Source organism: Idiotropiscis lumnitzeri, chromosome 4 (assembly GCF_059441095.1).
Source record: "Idiotropiscis lumnitzeri isolate Australia: NSW breed Sydney's pygmy pipehorse chromosome 4, RoL_Ilum_1.0, whole genome shotgun sequence".
NCBI classification, from domain to species: Eukaryota; Metazoa; Chordata; class Actinopteri; order Syngnathiformes; family Syngnathidae; genus Idiotropiscis; species Idiotropiscis lumnitzeri.
The window spans coordinates 10,832,886-10,851,982 of NC_142394.1; the positions used below are offsets into that span (position 1 = coordinate 10,832,886).

At 39.2% G+C, this 19,097-nt stretch overlaps 1 protein-coding gene across 4 annotated transcripts; it reads right to left on the bottom strand.

The window, feature by feature from the left end:
- Nucleotides 1-620: 620 nt before the first annotated feature.
- Nucleotides 621-18,856, bottom strand: stx3b (syntaxin 3b). 4 transcript variants are annotated; one of them, XM_088293290.1, is made up of 11 exons: nucleotides 18,429-18,856; nucleotides 10,525-10,599; nucleotides 10,336-10,435; nucleotides 9,660-9,734; nucleotides 9,525-9,595; nucleotides 9,343-9,451; nucleotides 9,180-9,253; nucleotides 6,981-7,115; nucleotides 5,692-5,802; nucleotides 1,209-1,289; nucleotides 621-1,109 (listed from the first exon to the last, which is right to left on the bottom strand). In XM_088293290.1, the coding sequence occupies exons 1-10, from the start codon at nucleotides 18,456-18,458 to the stop codon at nucleotides 1,212-1,214; spliced, it is 858 nt and encodes a 285-aa protein (XP_088149416.1). In that variant the 5' UTR covers nucleotides 18,459-18,856; the 3' UTR covers nucleotides 621-1,109; nucleotides 1,209-1,211. The 4 variants fall into 4 exon arrangements, with proteins under 4 accessions (XP_088149416.1, XP_088149414.1, XP_088149415.1 ...); XM_088293288.1 differs by lacking the exons at nucleotides 621-1,109; nucleotides 1,209-1,289; nucleotides 5,692-5,802 and adding exons at nucleotides 1,942-2,901; nucleotides 3,169-3,288; nucleotides 6,025-6,135 and having other exon boundaries at nucleotides 18,429-18,855; XM_088293289.1 differs by lacking the exons at nucleotides 621-1,109; nucleotides 1,209-1,289; nucleotides 5,692-5,802 and adding exons at nucleotides 1,942-2,901; nucleotides 6,025-6,135.
- Between the last annotated feature and the right edge of the window lie 241 nt (nucleotides 18,857-19,097).

The following is a 19,097-nucleotide window of genomic DNA, read 5'->3' on the forward strand; positions in this document are numbered from 1 at the left end:
AGAGTAGGCCCCAGTGTTCATCAAAAAGGGGAAGAAAAAAACATTTTAAAAATAAAATTCACATCGTTGAATAGAGAAAAATCTAGAAAAAAAAAAATACAATTTAAATTAATGCAACTGTGCAACTGTATTGTTCCTGAAAGTTTAACACAAGTGAACTGTATTTTAACAAGAAACACTTAAACTTCTGAAATATGTAATGCAGTTTATTTCAGTGCTTCTTTCACACACCATAATGGGCCAAAACTTTGAAAACCACTAACCAATCGTTTAATAAAATCTTTTTTTTTTTTTTAAAGAGATTAAACATTTATTGCAATCACGTGCCGAACTCAAGGCTCGACTCCCCGTTTGAAAAGTTGTCCGTTGGCTGCTCCGAGAGACAAATCAAACGCACCGTTCTCTATGATGACGGCATAGGTTCGGACGGCCTTGTTCTCTTCTTACATGTCGGAAGAGAAGGAATAAAAACAAGGCAGATACAGGATTTTCCTTAATACTCGCAGGGTGATATAACACGAAATCGATTAGGACCAGAAAAACCATGAGAGTAATTTTTAGGAGATGTGAAGTGTAATAAGAATCCAGTTAGCCGAAGAAACGACACGTACGCCAGCTGGTACAACGCACAGCTATGGTTTATTACATAACACGCTTTTCTGGGTTGACAGGCAGCCAGGGAGTGAGTGACAACTCAAGACGAAAAAACAATTACCGTGAACCCATTTTGAGAGCACACACGCACGCACAACACGATCACGCACAAATCATGTTTGTGACATCTGACAAGTCTTAAAATAATATTTCTACCCCAGTAGTCATTTGAACGCGGGTAATCTGTTTTTTAAATCCGACAAAAGACAACTTAATCTCCAACACAATTTTGGAACGCTTGGAAAATATTTCATTTAACCATTTTTACATTAGCACCAGGGGGTGGTGTGGTGCGGCGTGCCAAAAATACATCACATCATTATGATTCATACAGAAAATAAAACACAACAGTTACAATCAAATAATCTATCCAGGGGGAAGGAACTGCAGGAGCAGAGAGGGACACGATCAATTCACGCAATTCAAACAGGATAATGAAACGTTTTGAGAAATCCCTTGAAACAAACACACACACACACACACACACACGACAAAAACGCATATTTAGACTGACTTTTTCTTTCTTTAATCGTTTCATGTTTGATGAATGATACCTTTTATGAGAAGAAGCTGTAGAGATAGGAGAACACCACGATTCCAATGATGGCACAACACAAAGTTATCATCATCTTTTTCTGCAGACACGGGACATAAAATAATTACTCAGGCGTTGTAAACTCAAAATGAGGCACACCAAGTGGAGGTGGGGAAAACCAAGGGAAAGAGAAGTGTGTGCACGTGGGTGTGTCTGTGTGTATTAAAAGAGGATTATCAGAGTAAGGAAGGGGGGGGGACTTACCTCTTTGAAGACATTTCCATAGATTTTGAAAGGTGATTCATATCAACAAATTAACCAGATGGCACCGGATTATATTATATTAATGGCGCCATGCAGGCTGCAGTCTTTCAATGGCACTGTGCAACTGTTCCACTCATGAATTGCAGTCACGGAGCAGGCCCAAGGAAGAAACTCTGTGAGACTCGAAAATAAGAACTCATACTAAGTTGATTATTTTTGTTAATAATAAAAATACCCCCCCTGACCATGAAATTCCATCAATAAAACTTACGATCAGAATTATTTCTTTCAAGTGTGATTCCTCACGGTACCGTCACTCTTGTGATTTGTGTGCTAATTTCCCGCTAATTTCCATGACACCGTCTGGAAAGCGCTTTGTTATAGCTCCAGCTGTTGTGAAATGTGCTATAAAAATAAAGTTGCATTGTATTGTATTGTGCGTGGGATGAAAAAATATTTTGGAAAACAACAGAGATTTTTGGATGAAGTATGATAGTCAGAATACTTGAGGTATTTTATTTATTTGGCAATTATTTGCTTGAAATCATGAACTAATCTGAATACAACAGCACTTTGGTAAAAGAAGCCACCAGCCAGGCAACAGCTTTGAATGGTGTCCATTATGTTGGCGCAACTTTATTAGCAACACATCCATTGACAAATTAAAACACAGACATTTTGGTTACCATTGCTACTTGTGGTACTTCTTGAGGCCTTTTTTTAGCCCTTGGCATTAAAATCTTTCATAAAAAATATTTGGTATTATATCATGCTTGTTCACTCATCAACTGCAATGAGGAGCAAGGACTTCACATGTGCACTTTTAAACAGGCATATTCAGGGCTCAGGGTTGATGACAAACAAAGACATAACTTGACTATTTATAATAACATATTTACAACTAAGCTCAATTACGTGAAAGTGCCACAACTCCCACGAACCAAACAATTCCCAGTACATTGTGAAATGTGTCAAAGGCTCATAGAAGGCAAGTCGTAAAAATAAGGAGGGAGGTGATGTGCTTTGAGCAGCGAGTCAGGTCCTTAACTTGTCGCTCATGAAGTCACTTTCCAACACTTGAAAATGTGTGTGTGTGGGGGGGGGGGAGACACTGGAGTAGCGCTACATTGTGGCCCATCACCAATGTTTGCCACATACCAGGTTCAGTCTTGTGTCTTCAATTGAAGCAAAACAAACTGTCTTTAGCTTCAGAGAATTAAGATCATAATCATTCTGTATCACAAGCTGTTCATCCAGATGTTCAACCAGATAATGAATGAGAAGTACATGAGGTACAGTGCTTTAAAAGTCTTTCCTTTGGTTTGCACATGAGTGATGGAGTGAAGATGATGGTGATGACGGACGTCCCGCTATAGAGTCTGTGAGAGGATGACGGCGAGGAGGATGACAATAAGCACCGCACAGATGACACAGATAATGATCGTCTTCTACAAAGAGGGAGAACAAGAATTAGCGAAAAGTCAGTCTCTACTTGCACAGGAAAGGAAATGCCGTCGCCGCTAGCACCACTTTGTTTGTTTGCTCGATGGAGGGAGAGAAAACACCCACCCGCCCAAAAGAGTTACACCGCATACACATACAATAAGTCGTGTGCACACAAAGCCTTAGTGGAACAGCAAACTCATGCAAACCCTTTTAAAAGAAGGCTGAACACCTCCACCCTTTGTGAGGTTATATGTGCCAGAGTTACTCACCCTTAGCAATCGTCTTACTCAAACATCTCGTCACCTGCGCGTCAGGCCCACTGACAACCCGATTATGAGAGCTAGCACGGCCAGCAAGACCAGAACAATCAGCACTACTTGCACCAATCTCTGTTGGGAAGTACAGATGGGACCCTTCAAAAGAATTTCCACCCTCCAGTGCTATCCTCATGACTGTTATTTGTGTTTGTCACAATCTGTTTTTTGGCGACTGCACAGTACAGTAAGATATATCGTATTTCCTCAGATAAAGGCCTTCATTCTAATAGCTGGTATGACCCAATTTAATCGATGGGCGTGTTGTCCACATGAACAATATATAGAGGACTGATTTTTAGAAATTATATTGGGAAGTTGTAATTCACTCACCATCACTTGTCGACAAATTCAAGGTAATGTATGTATAAAACGCGGTGTTGAAATGAATGCTTGCAACCAACTGTGAGAGTTAGCGTGTCTGCAGTTGTTTAAATAAATGGTAGAGTCCTGCTCCAAAGGCAGATAACGGCCATGCTAGCCAGCCGGCAAATCTAACGCAACGCGGAGAATAACAGAAACATAGCTACTTATTTTCAAAATAATAAATACTTCGACTGTTGTACCATATTTTGAAAAAAAAAAAAAATGGATTCATTCCTTTATGCTTACAAATTTACAATCGGAGCGTGTTCAATGAAAAAAAAAAAAGTCATTTACCCAAACATTTCAACAGAGTTGTAATCGCAATGGTGTGATTCTGTTAGAGCAAAATATTTTTGCTCACGGTTAACATTCAGTCAGCATCTGGTAACCGCCCGTGAATACTTACATGCCAACATTTAACATCATAATTTATTCTGCCCGTCATGCTTGGATTACTTTTAAAGCTTTAGGGTCTTTCTTTTTGGTTGTGTTTATCTTATTAATGATAGAATATGTGTGTGAATATCGTTGCTATGACAATCTATCTACCTTTCATAACATCACAATCGATTGTAAATATAATAACCATGTAGTCCATAGCCTAATCATTTGTCCAGTTCAGTAAATAGACACACCTGGCAACAATTTGAGGAAACACGGTATATAGATGCCACACATACTATAAGTTCAGAGCTTCAATGATGGTGAGTATACTCATAAATTGAAGTCAACAGAAGGAAGTGGGTCAGTTCCACAAGATGAGCTTGGGCTTTGTTGCTCTTCTTACAGAACTACACAGTCCATATCAAAACTCCCATCAGAGCTCGTTAGCGACATCAAATACAAGTTACATACATTTCACTTGCCATCAAAATTGGCATTAAAATAAACATGACTAATGTTGACTACAGCAATGTATCAATTTTGTCATGAACGTTGACTTACATTGGCAGGTCAATATAAATTCTTAAAACACAAAAACACACAAACAGTGGTTTTGGTCCACTGTTTGGTCCATAGAAAATATTTAGTTTTTGTTCCTTTGTGTGTATGTGTGTGTGTGTGTGTGGGGGTGTTCATGTATGTGTTTTGGTATGGTTGGGGCGGTAGGATCATAGAGGAACAGGCAGGATTACAGTGAGGGTCCGGAGAAGGGTACTGAGCTCCCAAAAGCATGATTCAAGAGGAATTTGTCTTCTCTGCACTTTCTTGTACTGACAGGATGTGGATACACAATGGGCTCCGCATACTCATGGTTCGGGACCTGCAGATTTGCATATTCGTTGATTTGTTTTCAATTTCTTTTTAAATATTAAAAAAAAAAGAACTTTTTAAATTAGGGTGTTCTCACCTCCCACTCTCCGTTTTTCATGGAAAACATTGTATGTTTATAAGCACTTTGATAAGAATACTGTTAAGTGACTGCATACATTTTGAACTGCAGCACTCCAAAGTATCACATAAAATTAATAATCTATTTGCATGAGGGAATTCAATAAAAAAGAACTTTGTTGGTTACAAAGTTGTGAAGAAAAAACACAGAAAACGTCCATGACGCTAATATCGAAAGAAATGCTTTTAAAATCAAGCCCAAAGGCTCGTGTATGAAATTACTTACCAAAGACGAAAACGAAGCACATTTTCTTTACAATTATAGTTAGTTCTGTAAACGCAAAATGTAGTTTGTTAGTTTTCGTTTTTCTAAATCAGTTTAGTTTTTGATTTTATTTTGTTAACGAAGATGTCTTCTCAATTTCGGTTTTAGTTATTTCGTTAATTTTTATGAACTAAAATAACCTTGGTAATACAGCTCTTGTATTGGAACTCTCTTAGACAAGCTGAGCCGAATGCTTCTTTATAAGAGGTCTTCATTTAGTCTCAAATCAAATAATAGAGTGTTTTGAATACTATTCTAATGCTTGACCACATTTGGAACTTATTGTGGCGCTGTACTATGTGGCCGCTTTCATTTTACCATCGGTATCAGCAGACTACCAAAAAACAGCGCTGAAATGTTCAGGCCTCGGCTGCGTCACAATTTGAGGTGACAAAATAAAATTATTTCCATGCTTTTGGGAAACAGACCCACTGATAACCACGGTGGTGACTCACGCGTCGGGCCTCTTGCTGAAACTTTGCAGCTTTTTTAGTGTCTGCAACTGCACGCTCCACGAAGCCCACTGATTGGTCCATGTTGCTCTCAATCCTGTCAATCATTCCCCCCTTTCGTGGTGCATGGTGTCCAGAGTAATTATGAATTCATTAATACATACTAAATACATAACATAAGAGGGGGAACTTGGAGATGAATGAATTGAAGATGCTTTGTGTGTAGCTAGGCCCTTCTCTGCTTGTCTGCGTGTGTGTATCGGGCCACTAAGAGCGGGCAGTGAGAAACAAACAAATACAGGTCAAACTGATTATCAGTTGGCTGGATAACATTACCTTGCGTGCTTTGGTCTGGTACCTTAGAGCCTTTTTGGTCTGCTCTTTCGCAACCATGATGTGGTCCACTGACTTGGAAACATTCTGCTCTATGTTGTCTACTATGTCACCCTGGAAATTACAAGTAGGTCACTTAGATAAAGTTCCATTAACAAGAAAAACAGATAGAGTGGTGCCTTAAGATATGACTTTCATTTATTGGCCGCGCTCCTAACTGAAAACACATTTTTCCGATTGAAATGAACTTAAAGGCCCTTAATTCGTTCCAGCGTAAAAAAAAAAAAATCCCTCAAACAACAGCTCATAACTCAAAAAAATTAACTCATTCACTGTCAGCCCACGTCAAATGAAAGTCCTTTTTGACGTCAATATCCGTCAATGGCAGTGAATGAGTTAAGTCGGGTCACTCTCATCTCAAGGCACCACTTCATTGTAATTGAGCGGTAAAACGCAAATGAACAATTTATAAGATGCACTTGAAAATATGTTGAAGTGAGAGAGACTAAAAAGAGTTTGTAAAGAAACAGTGCAATTAGAAACATATCAAGCGCCCCTTACCTCAATATAGAGTTGCCCTCAAGAAGCATGGTGATCAAGCAAATATATTATACCAGATGTGTGTTATGGGAAAAAAAGTCAAGGCTGTAAAGGCTATTATGAGAGCTACTCTGATGATTTGAGTCTTACAAAAGTCTTTCATGTTGACCCATAAATGATGAGCGATGATGGGATGCAGTTGGTCTAAGACCGTAATAGGAAAAATGAAATTTTCATGACGCTGGAAAAGACAAAAGGAAGACAGACAGAGACAGATGAACATAACGAGGCGAATGCAGTCCGGATGCACACAAATCAGAGGGAAAGAAGTCAAAGAATGCAAAGTGTAAGTAGTACTCGAAAATGAAGGTGACTGACTGGGAGACATGTTGGGCAGGTGGATGGGGAGATGAACGTACCTGGTTCTCCACCAGCATGGCGATGTCTACAAACATGTCGTGCAGCTCTTTGATGCTACTTTCCAGACGAACAATGTCTTTGTGTCGGGCTTCAATCTCACTCAAGGCTTGTTTGGAAATGCCAGAGTCCACAATCTGCAATGTCAGTGCAAACATTTAAACACATACACGTACACACACTTTTTAGCTGTCCCCACTTTCCTCAGCAAGAAATAGGGCTCTGGTAACGCCCAATCACAGCTCAGCTTGCGAGTGTCACAAAACCCAACTCAGAAGATAGGTGAGCCGTGATTGGTCGTTATCTGAGCCCTTAGGCACTGTGATGTCATTTTCAGTGAACAGAGTGGAAAAATGGCCGCCGCCCCCCCCCCCCGAGATGGCTAGAAAACGGGTGGATGCTGCTTAATTCATATTCCACAAATACAATATTAATCAGAATGCCGTGTTTAGACTCGTGGCGGTGTATTGAACATTTTAAACTTAGCTTCTGCTTTAAGTTTACATGTATTTGAATAATGTTTGACTTTAGTTCATGAGATTTGTGCATGTGCATTTACACGTGTGTCTCGAGAAGAAGAGTGTTTGATCCAGTCACCGGTCTGAGTATAACTGGAACACAGCACTTTGCATTTATTCAGCAGTGTGCGACCAATAAGTAGTATCATTCAAATACATACGCATGCCAAAATAAAGTCATGATTAGTGAGTGATGATCATTAGTGAATGTGTGTCGTGATTAGTAAGTTACCAACAGTCCGTCAAATAGTGCACTGAGTTCCAAATTAAGTGTGTCAAAATGGGAAGTGCTGTGTTGGCTGTTTAAATGTTGCTGGCTAAACAGTGTTTATGATGTGTGGACTTGCCTACTTGTACTTTTTTCCTCCTTCTCTTTTAGAAAACCACACACCCACAAAACTGTACAAACTTATGCACCAACTGCATTGAAGAGGAAACTGAAGTGAAGGAGGAAAAGCCACACATTTGTCCAAATGCATTCACAATGATCCCTTCTCTGTATTGGCCTCAAGTGGTATTTGGCAACACACAGATATGTGAAGATATCCCACTTATTCTGAACAGTGAGATAGGAGAATAACTTTACTTCATCTAGTTTTCTCAAGTGAATTGACCTGCAGGAGAGGAACAATATATTATTTGCATTAAAAGATACTCAGAAAAGACTTAAGAAATTAAGTAACTTAAATAGTTCCTCAAACAACGAGTAATCATTTTAGGGGATGACGTCTTTGCCAGAGGATAAGCCATCAAAATAGGACGATCTAAAACCTTTAATGTCAAAAAGCTTAATGTCAACACAGTGACCAATCATTATCAAAAATTCACATGCACATTTCTACATATGCCCACTTCAAACTCTGAAAATATCAAAGCAATCGCCACAGTAATTTGGATTCCATAGGTGTGCAGTCAAGCTTAATGTCGGGACTTCCCTGTCAAAGACAAATGATGGCTATAGGAGATCTAAGGCGTTTTAGAATTTGGGTAGTCCTGGTGTTAAACACAAGAGCGGTCCTTTTTATTTTTGAGTCCGTTAAGGACTTAGGGCTAGGGTTACATCACGTCAGCGGTACGCTCCTCTATAGTGTCTACCCCACACTGGAAGCTTCGGTGCCTTAAGACAGAATACAAAAGTGCTGCATGGATACAGTTCATAGAAGGATATTGTTTGTCCCGTGTTGAGATGCAAATATACCATGTTGACATAAACATAATGAATTTAATAAAATACCCCTCTGACAGCTCTTGCGCCTCATCTCAGTTTGCGTAGGCGTACCAAAGTTTGCAGTGAGTGCATTATTGTAGTCAAGCAGCCTCAAGTGTAATATCCAATTTCCAACAGGAAACATTTCAAAGCAGCAGCCTGCTATGACCAATGGGAAAAAAAAATTCTATCCAGGTTGCGATCAATACATGTATCAGTGGAGGTGCACCGATGAGCATTTATTTGTGACGGCTCAGCCCTGCATTTGCGCAGTAAAACAAACAAACACTTCTCTAAGGCATTTTACTCAGTCTGGATTCAAGGCTCAACAATGGGAAATGACTTTTGAGCTCACTGGACCAAATCCAAAGCTAAACATTAACCAGTTATTTTGTGTTTTAATGAGAGCGCTGACAGCTTGGATTGAACTCTGTTAATGAGCAAGGAAAAGTGCAACATAAAGGCACCACACTCACCCCTGCAGTAAACACAGCAGCATTGCCGCTCTCCAACATCTCCTCAAGTTCGTCATCAGTTGTTGCCTTTCCGGCTAAAATAAATGACAAATTAATTGTTTGAGATGGAAACATATGACTGTCACACTTGAGCCTGGATTCTTTATGGACAGGCGTCACTCACTGATCTCTAGCTGTCTCTGAATACGTCCTTTACTCCTCTCCCTGAAGTCTACCTGAGCTTCATTATACTTTGTCATGACCTCCACAAACTTCCTCGACAACACTGCGTGCTGGAAGACAGTAACAAAATGATTAGCAAGGAAATAAGAAATTGATCATTCAAAGTCAAATTATGTTTTTAACCTGTGATTTACGTATCCGCATGTCAGCAGACACCCGCTCCTGTTCTTCTGACTCCAGATTCCTCTCGATGGCTGCAGAGAATTTCAGATTACTCACACAAGTCTGATGCGTGTATATTGAAGGATCCTGGCTTACTCTTGAGTTTGTTTCTTGCGTTGTTTGCCATTTTCTTGATGTCATTGGTTATTGCTTCCAATTCATCCTGTGTTTCTGAAAGGAACAGACATGTTTCTAACACATTAACATACAATCAAGTCAAACGTCTTTATCCTAAACCAGTTTTGAAGCCACCTTACATTTATTGTTATGATAACATTGAATTAACACGTGTATTTTTGTGTGGGTATGGAAAAATGTCAGCCTTTATGTACAGCATAAACCATTAGTTATACATGCATCTGCACTCTCTCTAAAAATCCGATACAAAAGCTGTTCCAAAGAGTCAAACTTCATGAAGAGAAAAACTGTGATTAATCCAGCAAATACTTTGTGATGGACATGAGGTATACGGCATCATTGTATACAGTACTGAGAATATTTTTGTGTTTATCTAAATGAGCTGAGCATAACTAAAAAATATACAATCAGCATTTCAATGAAGTTAACGCAGAAACTACAGCATTTAATTTTGATAGAGCTGCTCTTACCAGATATCAACTTATTATATAGGTGTGCCGAATAAAGCGACCATTGAGAGAATTTGTCTGTATAGTAAGAACATTGAAAAACTAGATAACATTTAACCATGCATAAGCAGGATATGCAATAACAAATTGCACCAACATGACATTGCGGTGGTGAGATGTCTTACTTTGATCTGACGTGGGAGCAGACAGAATGACAGAGAAAAGCTTTTTGACCGTAGCCACATTCTCGTCAATTTTGTCGATGCTGTTCCTGATGTCCTCAATCTGAAAGATTCAAAGGCAAGTTAGCTGCGTGTATGCTAACATCTGAAAGTAGTAACTTGCAGGGATATTGTTTTCATTCAAAAACTCACCTGGGAGAAGAACTCATCCATAAAGGCCGCATTGTCCATAGCAATCTCCACTTCATCGTCATCTTGATTGCAAGTCTGAATCCGCAAAAATAGAACAAGTGTCAGAATTTGAAAGCTAAAGCAAGTGTGAGGATTACTTCATTAATTAAATGTGACATTTTATGCAGTTGCTCCATGAAATTATAGCAGCCCCCAGGTTTCCATCCATAGATTTTAAATCGCCAAATTACAGAGTGTGGTGCAATGGACACACTACTTAACGCAAAATATAACCCTCATGCCGCAAACGCTCTGCCTCTCATTGTCATAAATTACAATATTTGACAGTTATTTTGCTTGGTTGTGAAATTTCACACTTGATGGGTGGCTAGGCATTCTTGAAACACAATTATTTGTATTCAAGCAATTAAAAACTTAATTAGACATTAGACGTCCCAGAAGCAACTTTGTATAAACACGTTTTTAAATTAGATGTATTGTCACGTGCGTGCATTTTGTCGTGGAAACACATGGGAGTTTTCGTTCAAAAAGTTTCAAAGCAGTCCCAATCAGTCACCTTTCCTTTAGTGAGAAGCAGATAACAATCCAGCCACTTAAGAGCGCTGGCGCGGCACTGTTAGAGACATCCTGTTGAACAAACTAACCTTAGGCCAAAGTTGCTGCAGATAACCCCAATGTACACAGACTGGCTTGTAAATTAGTTTTGATTATAAGGGGGAAGTTGGAAAATGTATTTCCTAGTACTTAATGGGGGTGGAGGAGGAACCCTCTTAGCTGTTTTAAAACGGTGCAATAGAAATGACAGAGCCCTGCAGAAATCTATTTTCTAATATTAGATCATTATAACAAAAAAAAAAAACCCTGAAACTCTCATACAATAAGCAAACATTTTTTTAACGGGGAAGTCATCTTCTAAAAAAGAATTCTTTACAAGAATATGTTCAATGCAGCCCCACGGTTCTAAGCATACTGATTGAAATTGTGTTTGTGGAATATGAGTCAAGCAGTAAAGTCCACCCGTTTTTTGGGAGCGGCCATTTTGTCACTTGCTCTCAACTGAAAATGACATCCCAGTTGCTCTGGGCTCAGGTGACAACCAAGCATGACTCGGCTTCAGAAAACAGCTGTTAAAATATAAACTATTGGAGCAATGTTTTTAGGGATATCTCTGCTGTTGTGTAATAAATGTGATTTTGATGCAACACTGTGATCGTACAAGATCTTGTTGAATAATGACTTCCATATACCTGTCATCATGTGAAAGTAGGTGACTGTAAAGTTGTTCTTCTGCCTAGAAATTCCAAGTGCAATTGTCTGCCTCAATGCCTCATGAGATAAAAACACAATAATAAAATGTTTAGCTTTCAAAATCTGTGCCATCTTGGAGGGCGAACTCAACTCCATACGGCCCGGCATGTAGTGACGCATCACATTTGGTCTGAAGTAGTGTATTGGCGGATTACGCACACAAGACAGGCTGGGTGTGTTTCGGTCAATGCAATGGGCGGCCGCGGGGACTTGACCGGGTTAGGGACGATTAAAGACACAAAAAAAAAAAAACACTTCTGTCCTTGTTTAGTCCGTCCTTCTTTTTTATATTTAAATTATCTTCTCCAACCTCCATCCCTAAACGGTCCCTGGGAAGGAATGCCCATCTCTGATAATGGCGATGCTCGTTTCACTACTTCCTGCCACAGAAAACCAGAATGATGAAGATGGCAGCTAAATATGAAAAAAAGGAACACACCCAGAAGCAACGGAAAGAAGACAGTCATATTAATGAGATGCTTATTTCTCTTTTGGCTCGGGCTGCGTTGAGGATGCACTTTTTTGGTTTTGAATTTTAAAACAAAGATCAGTGAAACGTGAAATTATGAACTTTTCGGTTACAGTAGATCAATTTTTTCAACTATCACTGCAGTAAACTTAATGGAGATTTTTAATTGTTTGTTTTCATTTAACTTTATAAGACATGCTGCTGAGTCCAGGCGATCCATGGACTTTTTGTTAGAATTTTAAAACAAAATTATTGATTCTCTATGCCCTAAAAAACTACTGAAAAAAAAAAAATCACAAAAGCGGTTTAATAGATATGTGCATAAAAAAGCATTTAAACAGTCAAGAGTTGGGGATTTTAGTGTGAAAAAAAATGTGATATAAATTGTATCCTTTTATTTGTGTGTACCAGCTTCAAATATCGGTTATTGGCCTTCTTGATTAATAATAATAATAATATTAATAATAATAACATCGACCCTGAAAAAAAAACATATCGGTAATCCATGTTATGTGAAAACATGTTGAAAAGCCATCATAAACTGTCCAAACACTACAGACAATTAAGGCCAGTATTGATTGAAAAATAAAGATCACATTAAATCCATTATTAAAACAATATTTAGTTACAGTTCTATTCTCAATTATTCGTTACATAGAGCACCTTTAAAAACATGACTTTGGTGAAGCACTATGGAAGGAGTTGTTTCGTCATTAGCAGCATTGCAACAGATACACGAGTCTGATCCTGATCACACCAAACACATTTTGGGTGCTTAAGAAAAGTCACAAGGTCAGTAAACACAGATGGGGCAGCAGGTTGCAGACACAATATTGATGAATGACAAAAGTAGCTCAACCCATTTTAAACAAAAAGTCAAACACTGCCATCAATATTTAATGCAAGCGGTGTAGACTCGCATGGCTCTTCTCCATGCAGCAAAATGTTGAAGTACATGAGAAATACAGATATTGCTGTGTAGAATATGCTTTCCAACAGTTACACACATTGAGTTACATTTTTTTCGAGCATTAGATCAGTGAGACATGCTTACGTGGCCTCTTTCTTCCACTGTCCAAAACCACCAATTTCAGGTAATTTCAAGACTGTGCCTGTAAGAGTCAATGTCATTCCCGGCAATTGGTGACTTTTCTGTCTCCAGAATGTATACCGTAATCCAGCAGCGGAGAGAAAGTTTGGAGCGAATGAGAAACTTGTTAGGGACTGGCAAAAAGCGGAGGCAACTCTTACTGCGATGAAAAAAAAAAAAAATGAACACTTCATGGTCACAGCCACAGAGGAACGAGTCCACCAGTGGCTGCTTGAACAACGTGCTGCGGGAGAGTCTTGTCAACGGTGCAGTTATGCTCAGGTCGTTGTCAAATAGGGCGGTCGATACAAGCCGACAATTAATTAGCGTTAACATAGTTTAGTCAGGAAACTCTGTCCCCCACAATGCTGCTTCTTTTTTCTACCTCTACTTCTTACATATTTATTTTTTAAGTTTCTTTCCACAAAGGTTAGGGCAGGTTAAGTTACCAAAAGCCACAAATGATCCAAATCATAAACGATCCTTGTTTGTATATGACCTGGGATTGACGGATAACATGTCCCGGACGCACTATGAGGGCTAGACTAAAACGTTTTGTCGTATTACTCCTAGACTGGTCAAATTGCACAGACTTGTCATGTGATTTTAAAGTTTAGTTACTAACTCATAAAATAATACATTGCTCAACACATTCCTATCTTGCTGATTTAGTGGAACTTTATGTTATATCCCAGGCTTTACGCTCACAACATAAGGTCTTCTGGTGACCCTGTGAGCTAAAAATAAGTCAGTGGATTCAAAAGCATTTTCAGTAAAGTAGTCAAATGTCCTACACAGGGAGTTTTGAGTGTCTATCACTCTCAGTAAACATGTTAAAATACTGCCTTAAGACTACTCTCACATTTGGTGAAACCACATTGAATATGCAACTAGTATCCTGCTTTGCCTCACCACCTGACATCTGGATTTGACCTGTTTTACTGACATTTCTCTTTTCCCTCAATCACCACATAGCCCACTCTTCACGCAGGAGAGCAAACGACACAGGAATAGTGAATACTCTCTCACTGTCATTATTTAAGTTGAATACACATATTTAGCCGAGTCCAAGTATGACGTGGGAAGGGCGAGACGTGCTTCGGACGGCCCACAAATGATTGTGTTTGCGTCTGCAAAGTTATGAAGGTTACCTTGTATTGATCATATTTCAATTAAATTTGATTCCACTTGAAAGATAAAAGTAGCCCAAAGTAATGTTTGAGTTGCGGAGATAGCTGATTCATGACAGTCTTTAAGTGAAGTCTCAGGTAAACTGTGTCAACGAGGGACTATCGTCTCATTTCTGCAAACATTTGTCCCTCCTCCCACCTCCCGCCTCTGTCAATCATCAAGTCGCCTTAATGGGATGCGTGGTGGAAGGCGCTGACATGCAAACAGAGGAGCAAAGAATAAGAATTTAGGAAGTTGCAAATAAAGAAATGAGGTGGGCCCACATTTACTTCCATAAACACTGCACCGTGTGAAGTCGTGATTTGTGTCACTGATGTATTTCGTTCATATTGGAAGTCATATTTGTTTCGCAATGTCAACAAGTACATAAAAATATGAGTTTAACCCCACAAAGAATATATAGACTATTTAATTACCTGTTGAAAAGAGATGATCTGACTCTTTTTATTATCTGTAATTTCTTACTAAAATGAAGTTCATCCTTATCAGATGTTTTACAGTATTTTCACACCATTCACGTTCAACACGAGAACTCTCATTTGGATATCAAATTGCTGCTTTTGATATTTGACTTTGGCCCCACTGTGGCAACTGTGGACACATTCAAGTATAGTGACAAGTTTTTCTTTTCTTGATGCCTCAGCAAGTCATTCCCAGAATCTGAGGCGTGAATGAGATCGATTAGAGCAAGCGCTAACTTCCTTCCACAAATATTCACTCAGTAAAATAAGCCAGAAAGCAGATGATGTACAGTAAGCAAGAAAAGCAAATCAGTGGTGGATGAATACAACTAAGAAGTCTTGCTCATGTAAGTATTTCAATTTAGACAAGTATTGATGCACAACTGCTTTAAAAATAAAAGATGCATCCACCTATCAGTATTTTCTATCAGAAGTTTGTCCAATCATTTTCTGTAGTCATTGTCTTTTTAACGGCAACTGCTGAGCTGAGGCGCATCACTGATGACTGACATCCTTCCACTACAATCCAGGCAATTCCCTTCCCTTTATCTTCTCCAAAACTCTTTCATATGTGGTAAACTGTCAGCCTTTGTCTCCATAAACCGTGGAAAGGACATGACGCAGGACATATCAGGGGCAAGAATGCCACCACGACATAAGGTGTGATCCTCACAGTAGCGTGGACAGTGCTAGCACAATCAGCATAATCTGATAGCAGGATTTGAAAAGCCTGCATGGTTGATTAGAAGCCATGACGGTCTTAGGCCAAGCAGTACTTTGGAACTGTTCCACTGTTACTTTAATCAATCATACAGCAAATTTAAGTAATGTCTTTATATTTTTAAACTGTCATGAAATTGTATAAATAAAATGCACTTGTCTAAATAAGTTAAACACTGTTTTTATGGATATGTATCTGCAATAGTCTCTAAAAATCTCACTTTTTAACTGTCTAAAATGGCACATTGTGTTTGCTTTAAACTGAAATGAGAGTTGTGGATGTTGATGATACTGCAGTCTACACTGCTTTGAATGCGAGTGTGTTTCAGCTAAGTACAGTACTTATTATCCTTGTTCACCCAGGTCTTTATTTGGGGACAGTGTAAGTATCTCGAAAAAGACAAATGATCCAAAGTGATACTCACTCAACATATATTCTAACCTCTCTTATGTCATGTGCAGCACAACGTCGAAGTTATGTGTGACATTAAAAACTGAGCTTTGTCATTAAAGCAGACGCCCACATATTCACAATTTCATCTTTTGGCATTTTTCTCTTTCATGACCAATGCAATTACCAACTCAATAGCACCAAGAAGCAAAACACGAGCCACGATCTCTAAGTCAGAGTTTATTTTTGTGGCAATTGCAAAATAGCTTCCACAATATGTATGATATGTGTGGTATTGTAGTGTCTCTTTAAACGAGACAACAAAAGGTTACTGTCAACCATAACCATACCAATTAAACCTCAAACTAGTTATCTGCTCAACCAAACTTCCACAAAGGACAGCACAAGGTGAAAGTTCCGCCAACATGCAGTCAGCAGATGCACATGGAATCACAAATTAAACAGCAGTCACGTTAGATTTGTGATTGACAGTCAGCGTAGGAGGGCTATTGTAATGGAGGCGTCCATGTCTCCTTAGGTTCTTAATAGTTTCCCCAAACTAGGACTAATAGAACATCAGAACAAGTGAATCCAAAACAACAGTTCTGCTGAACATTTTTAAACCCGTCTACGACCACCAGTTTGTGACATCATTGCATGAATCCAGCAGTTTCAGGTCAGTCAATGAAGATGCTCTAACTGCTATGTTGACCAAGCGGGCTAAGTAGCAGCGGGCTTTTGGTACCAGCACAAGCTGCCCCAGGAACATCGGCACCATTGATGTAACTCTTGTGCTTCACTGTGCAGTCAAATATTCATTGTTTAACACTGTACTGAACTATTACGGTCATTCTTTATCATCATTGACATCAGAATCATTGACGTGCATGCATTGTCACTGTACGTTTTGTGTTTTGTATCTGTGTTCTTAGCTGTAAGCTGATTACTGTATTATTTTTATAAAGGTAAAAAATTTTTCAAGATGTTTACAAGCATCTGAAATGGTATTGTGTTGTGGGATAATACTTTGTCATGTTTTTATAGCGGTCCATTTTATATGAAGGATGTTACAGCGCCAATGTTTTGCGTGCATTTAAAGGAACATTTTGCTCAGAAACGTTGCAGTGATGACAAACCTGGTCTACCAAAGAGTGACCAACAATTTTATTTCACGGTTATCGCTTGAACCAGGTAAGTGTAAATGGTTGTGACAAACAAAAAGCTTTATTGGCAAGTCGTGGAAAAAGTAACAAAAGAGAGAACAGGTAAATGTCAGCTGACCTCACAAAGCATATCACATGAGCGATACACAGCCGGAAAGTAAACATATTAACATGGGGAAAATTGAACTGGCAATAAAACCTTGTGTTGGGTTCAGAGGAAGGGAAAAAAAGTGTTGAGAGTAATTAGAGTAGCTATATGTGCCCCAATAAGGTCAAACCTATTAACTTCCCAGCATGCCTTAGCTGCTATTTGTTCTTCATTTCCCTGAAAAACAGGCCAGCTGTGGGAGACACAGAAGCCTGGGGTGATAGCACAGTTGAACAACTTCAAACACAACAAATATTTGGCCAGGACTTGGGTGTAACTATGGTAACACATCCCGAATTGGACATGATACAATAACGTTTGGCCTCACCCTGTATTGTATTGTCTTATATGATTCTGTCAGCAATGTGGATGCTAAAAAAGGCACCTTATGATGCACATTCAATCCACTATTCGTCTGCAACCATATATTTTGTATTCTCTCCTAGCAGGTGCTGTAATGGTAATAGTCACATGATCCTGGCTTGAAATTAACAGTCACAACCGAGGAGGAGCAATGCAAACCACCTCCTTAACAGACTGGCCTATGAACAGTCCAAATGGCTGTGAAGCACTACATATACGGCAAATCGTAAAAAAATAAATCAAACATAACACATACGTATATTTAATTTGATTATTCATTGATGACATGATGTAATCAGATATGAAAATAGAAGATTAAGGGATACACTATATAGATCAAGTCACGTGACACAAATTGATGACAAGAAATCTAATTAGTGCCGCATTTGTTTGTCTACTTGGCACGACATCGGCTGTAGATCAATTTAGGGCATACGTTACTTTCTGTATAGAAAAGTTAAATGAAGATTCTTTGAAGTCTTTAAATATTTAAAACATGACTGTAATCTCATGTAGATAATTTAAAATCGGTCATAGGTTTATGAGAAGTAAGGCAATAAAGGAGATACAAAAAAGAAAACTGTGTATTCTCAGACTCACCGCTCTTAGTTGCTCCAATCGGTCCTTCATGTTTCAGCGCGTTCAATAAACGCCTCGAAGACAAGTAATTGGGCCCAAATAATTTGAAAACTCGGTCTCTCTCTCTTCTTCCCAGCCAGCTGGCGAAGCTAGCTGTCCAACATGAAACCCACCGCCAGTGGCCTTGAAGGCGAATTTAAACTCCTCAAAAGTCTTATCAGGGTTGTTGGACCAAAGACTATACTTTTTTGCGCGGAAAGTGGAGTCCTCTCCGTTTTTCCATACAATATGGCTGCTGGGTTCGAAGCCAGTGTTTTCTCCTGTCTAAATCTCCTCGCTCAGGGGATTAAAACAACAGTTGCGTGGAGCCGCGTAATCTGTCTCTGCGCTGGCCTCCGCCGGTAATCATTCTAAAACGCACTTTTCTCACTCGGGCATGCGCAGACAAATGCCCCAACATAAGGATGAAACCACGCCCACAGCCACCTGCGCTGCCGGTGCATTCAGGTGTCGTGGGACGAACGACACTCCAATGGGCTCCCAATATCGCACCAACTCATCAAAAAAACACTTTAATTTCTTTGTTTCATCATTAAATTCTTTATGGGTGCCCAGAGACGAAATGAATACTTCACATTGTTGACCTGGCGCCTGATAATCACAACTAGCTACAAATTGTTACATAATGAT

Excerpts from the sequence above, each read along its gene's own strand:
- stx3b (XM_088293288.1), bottom strand. The coding sequence starts at position 18,458 with ATGAAGGACCGATTGGAGCAACTAAGAGCG. Across the intron at positions 9,735-10,335 it reads TGCTCCCACGTCAGATCAAA|AAACACAGGATGAATTGGAA; the intron begins GTAAGACATCTC and ends TGTTCCTTTCAG. Across the intron at positions 9,452-9,524 it reads TGCGGATACGTAAATCACAG|CACGCAGTGTTGTCGAGGAA; the intron begins GTTAAAAACATA and ends ACTGTCTTCCAG.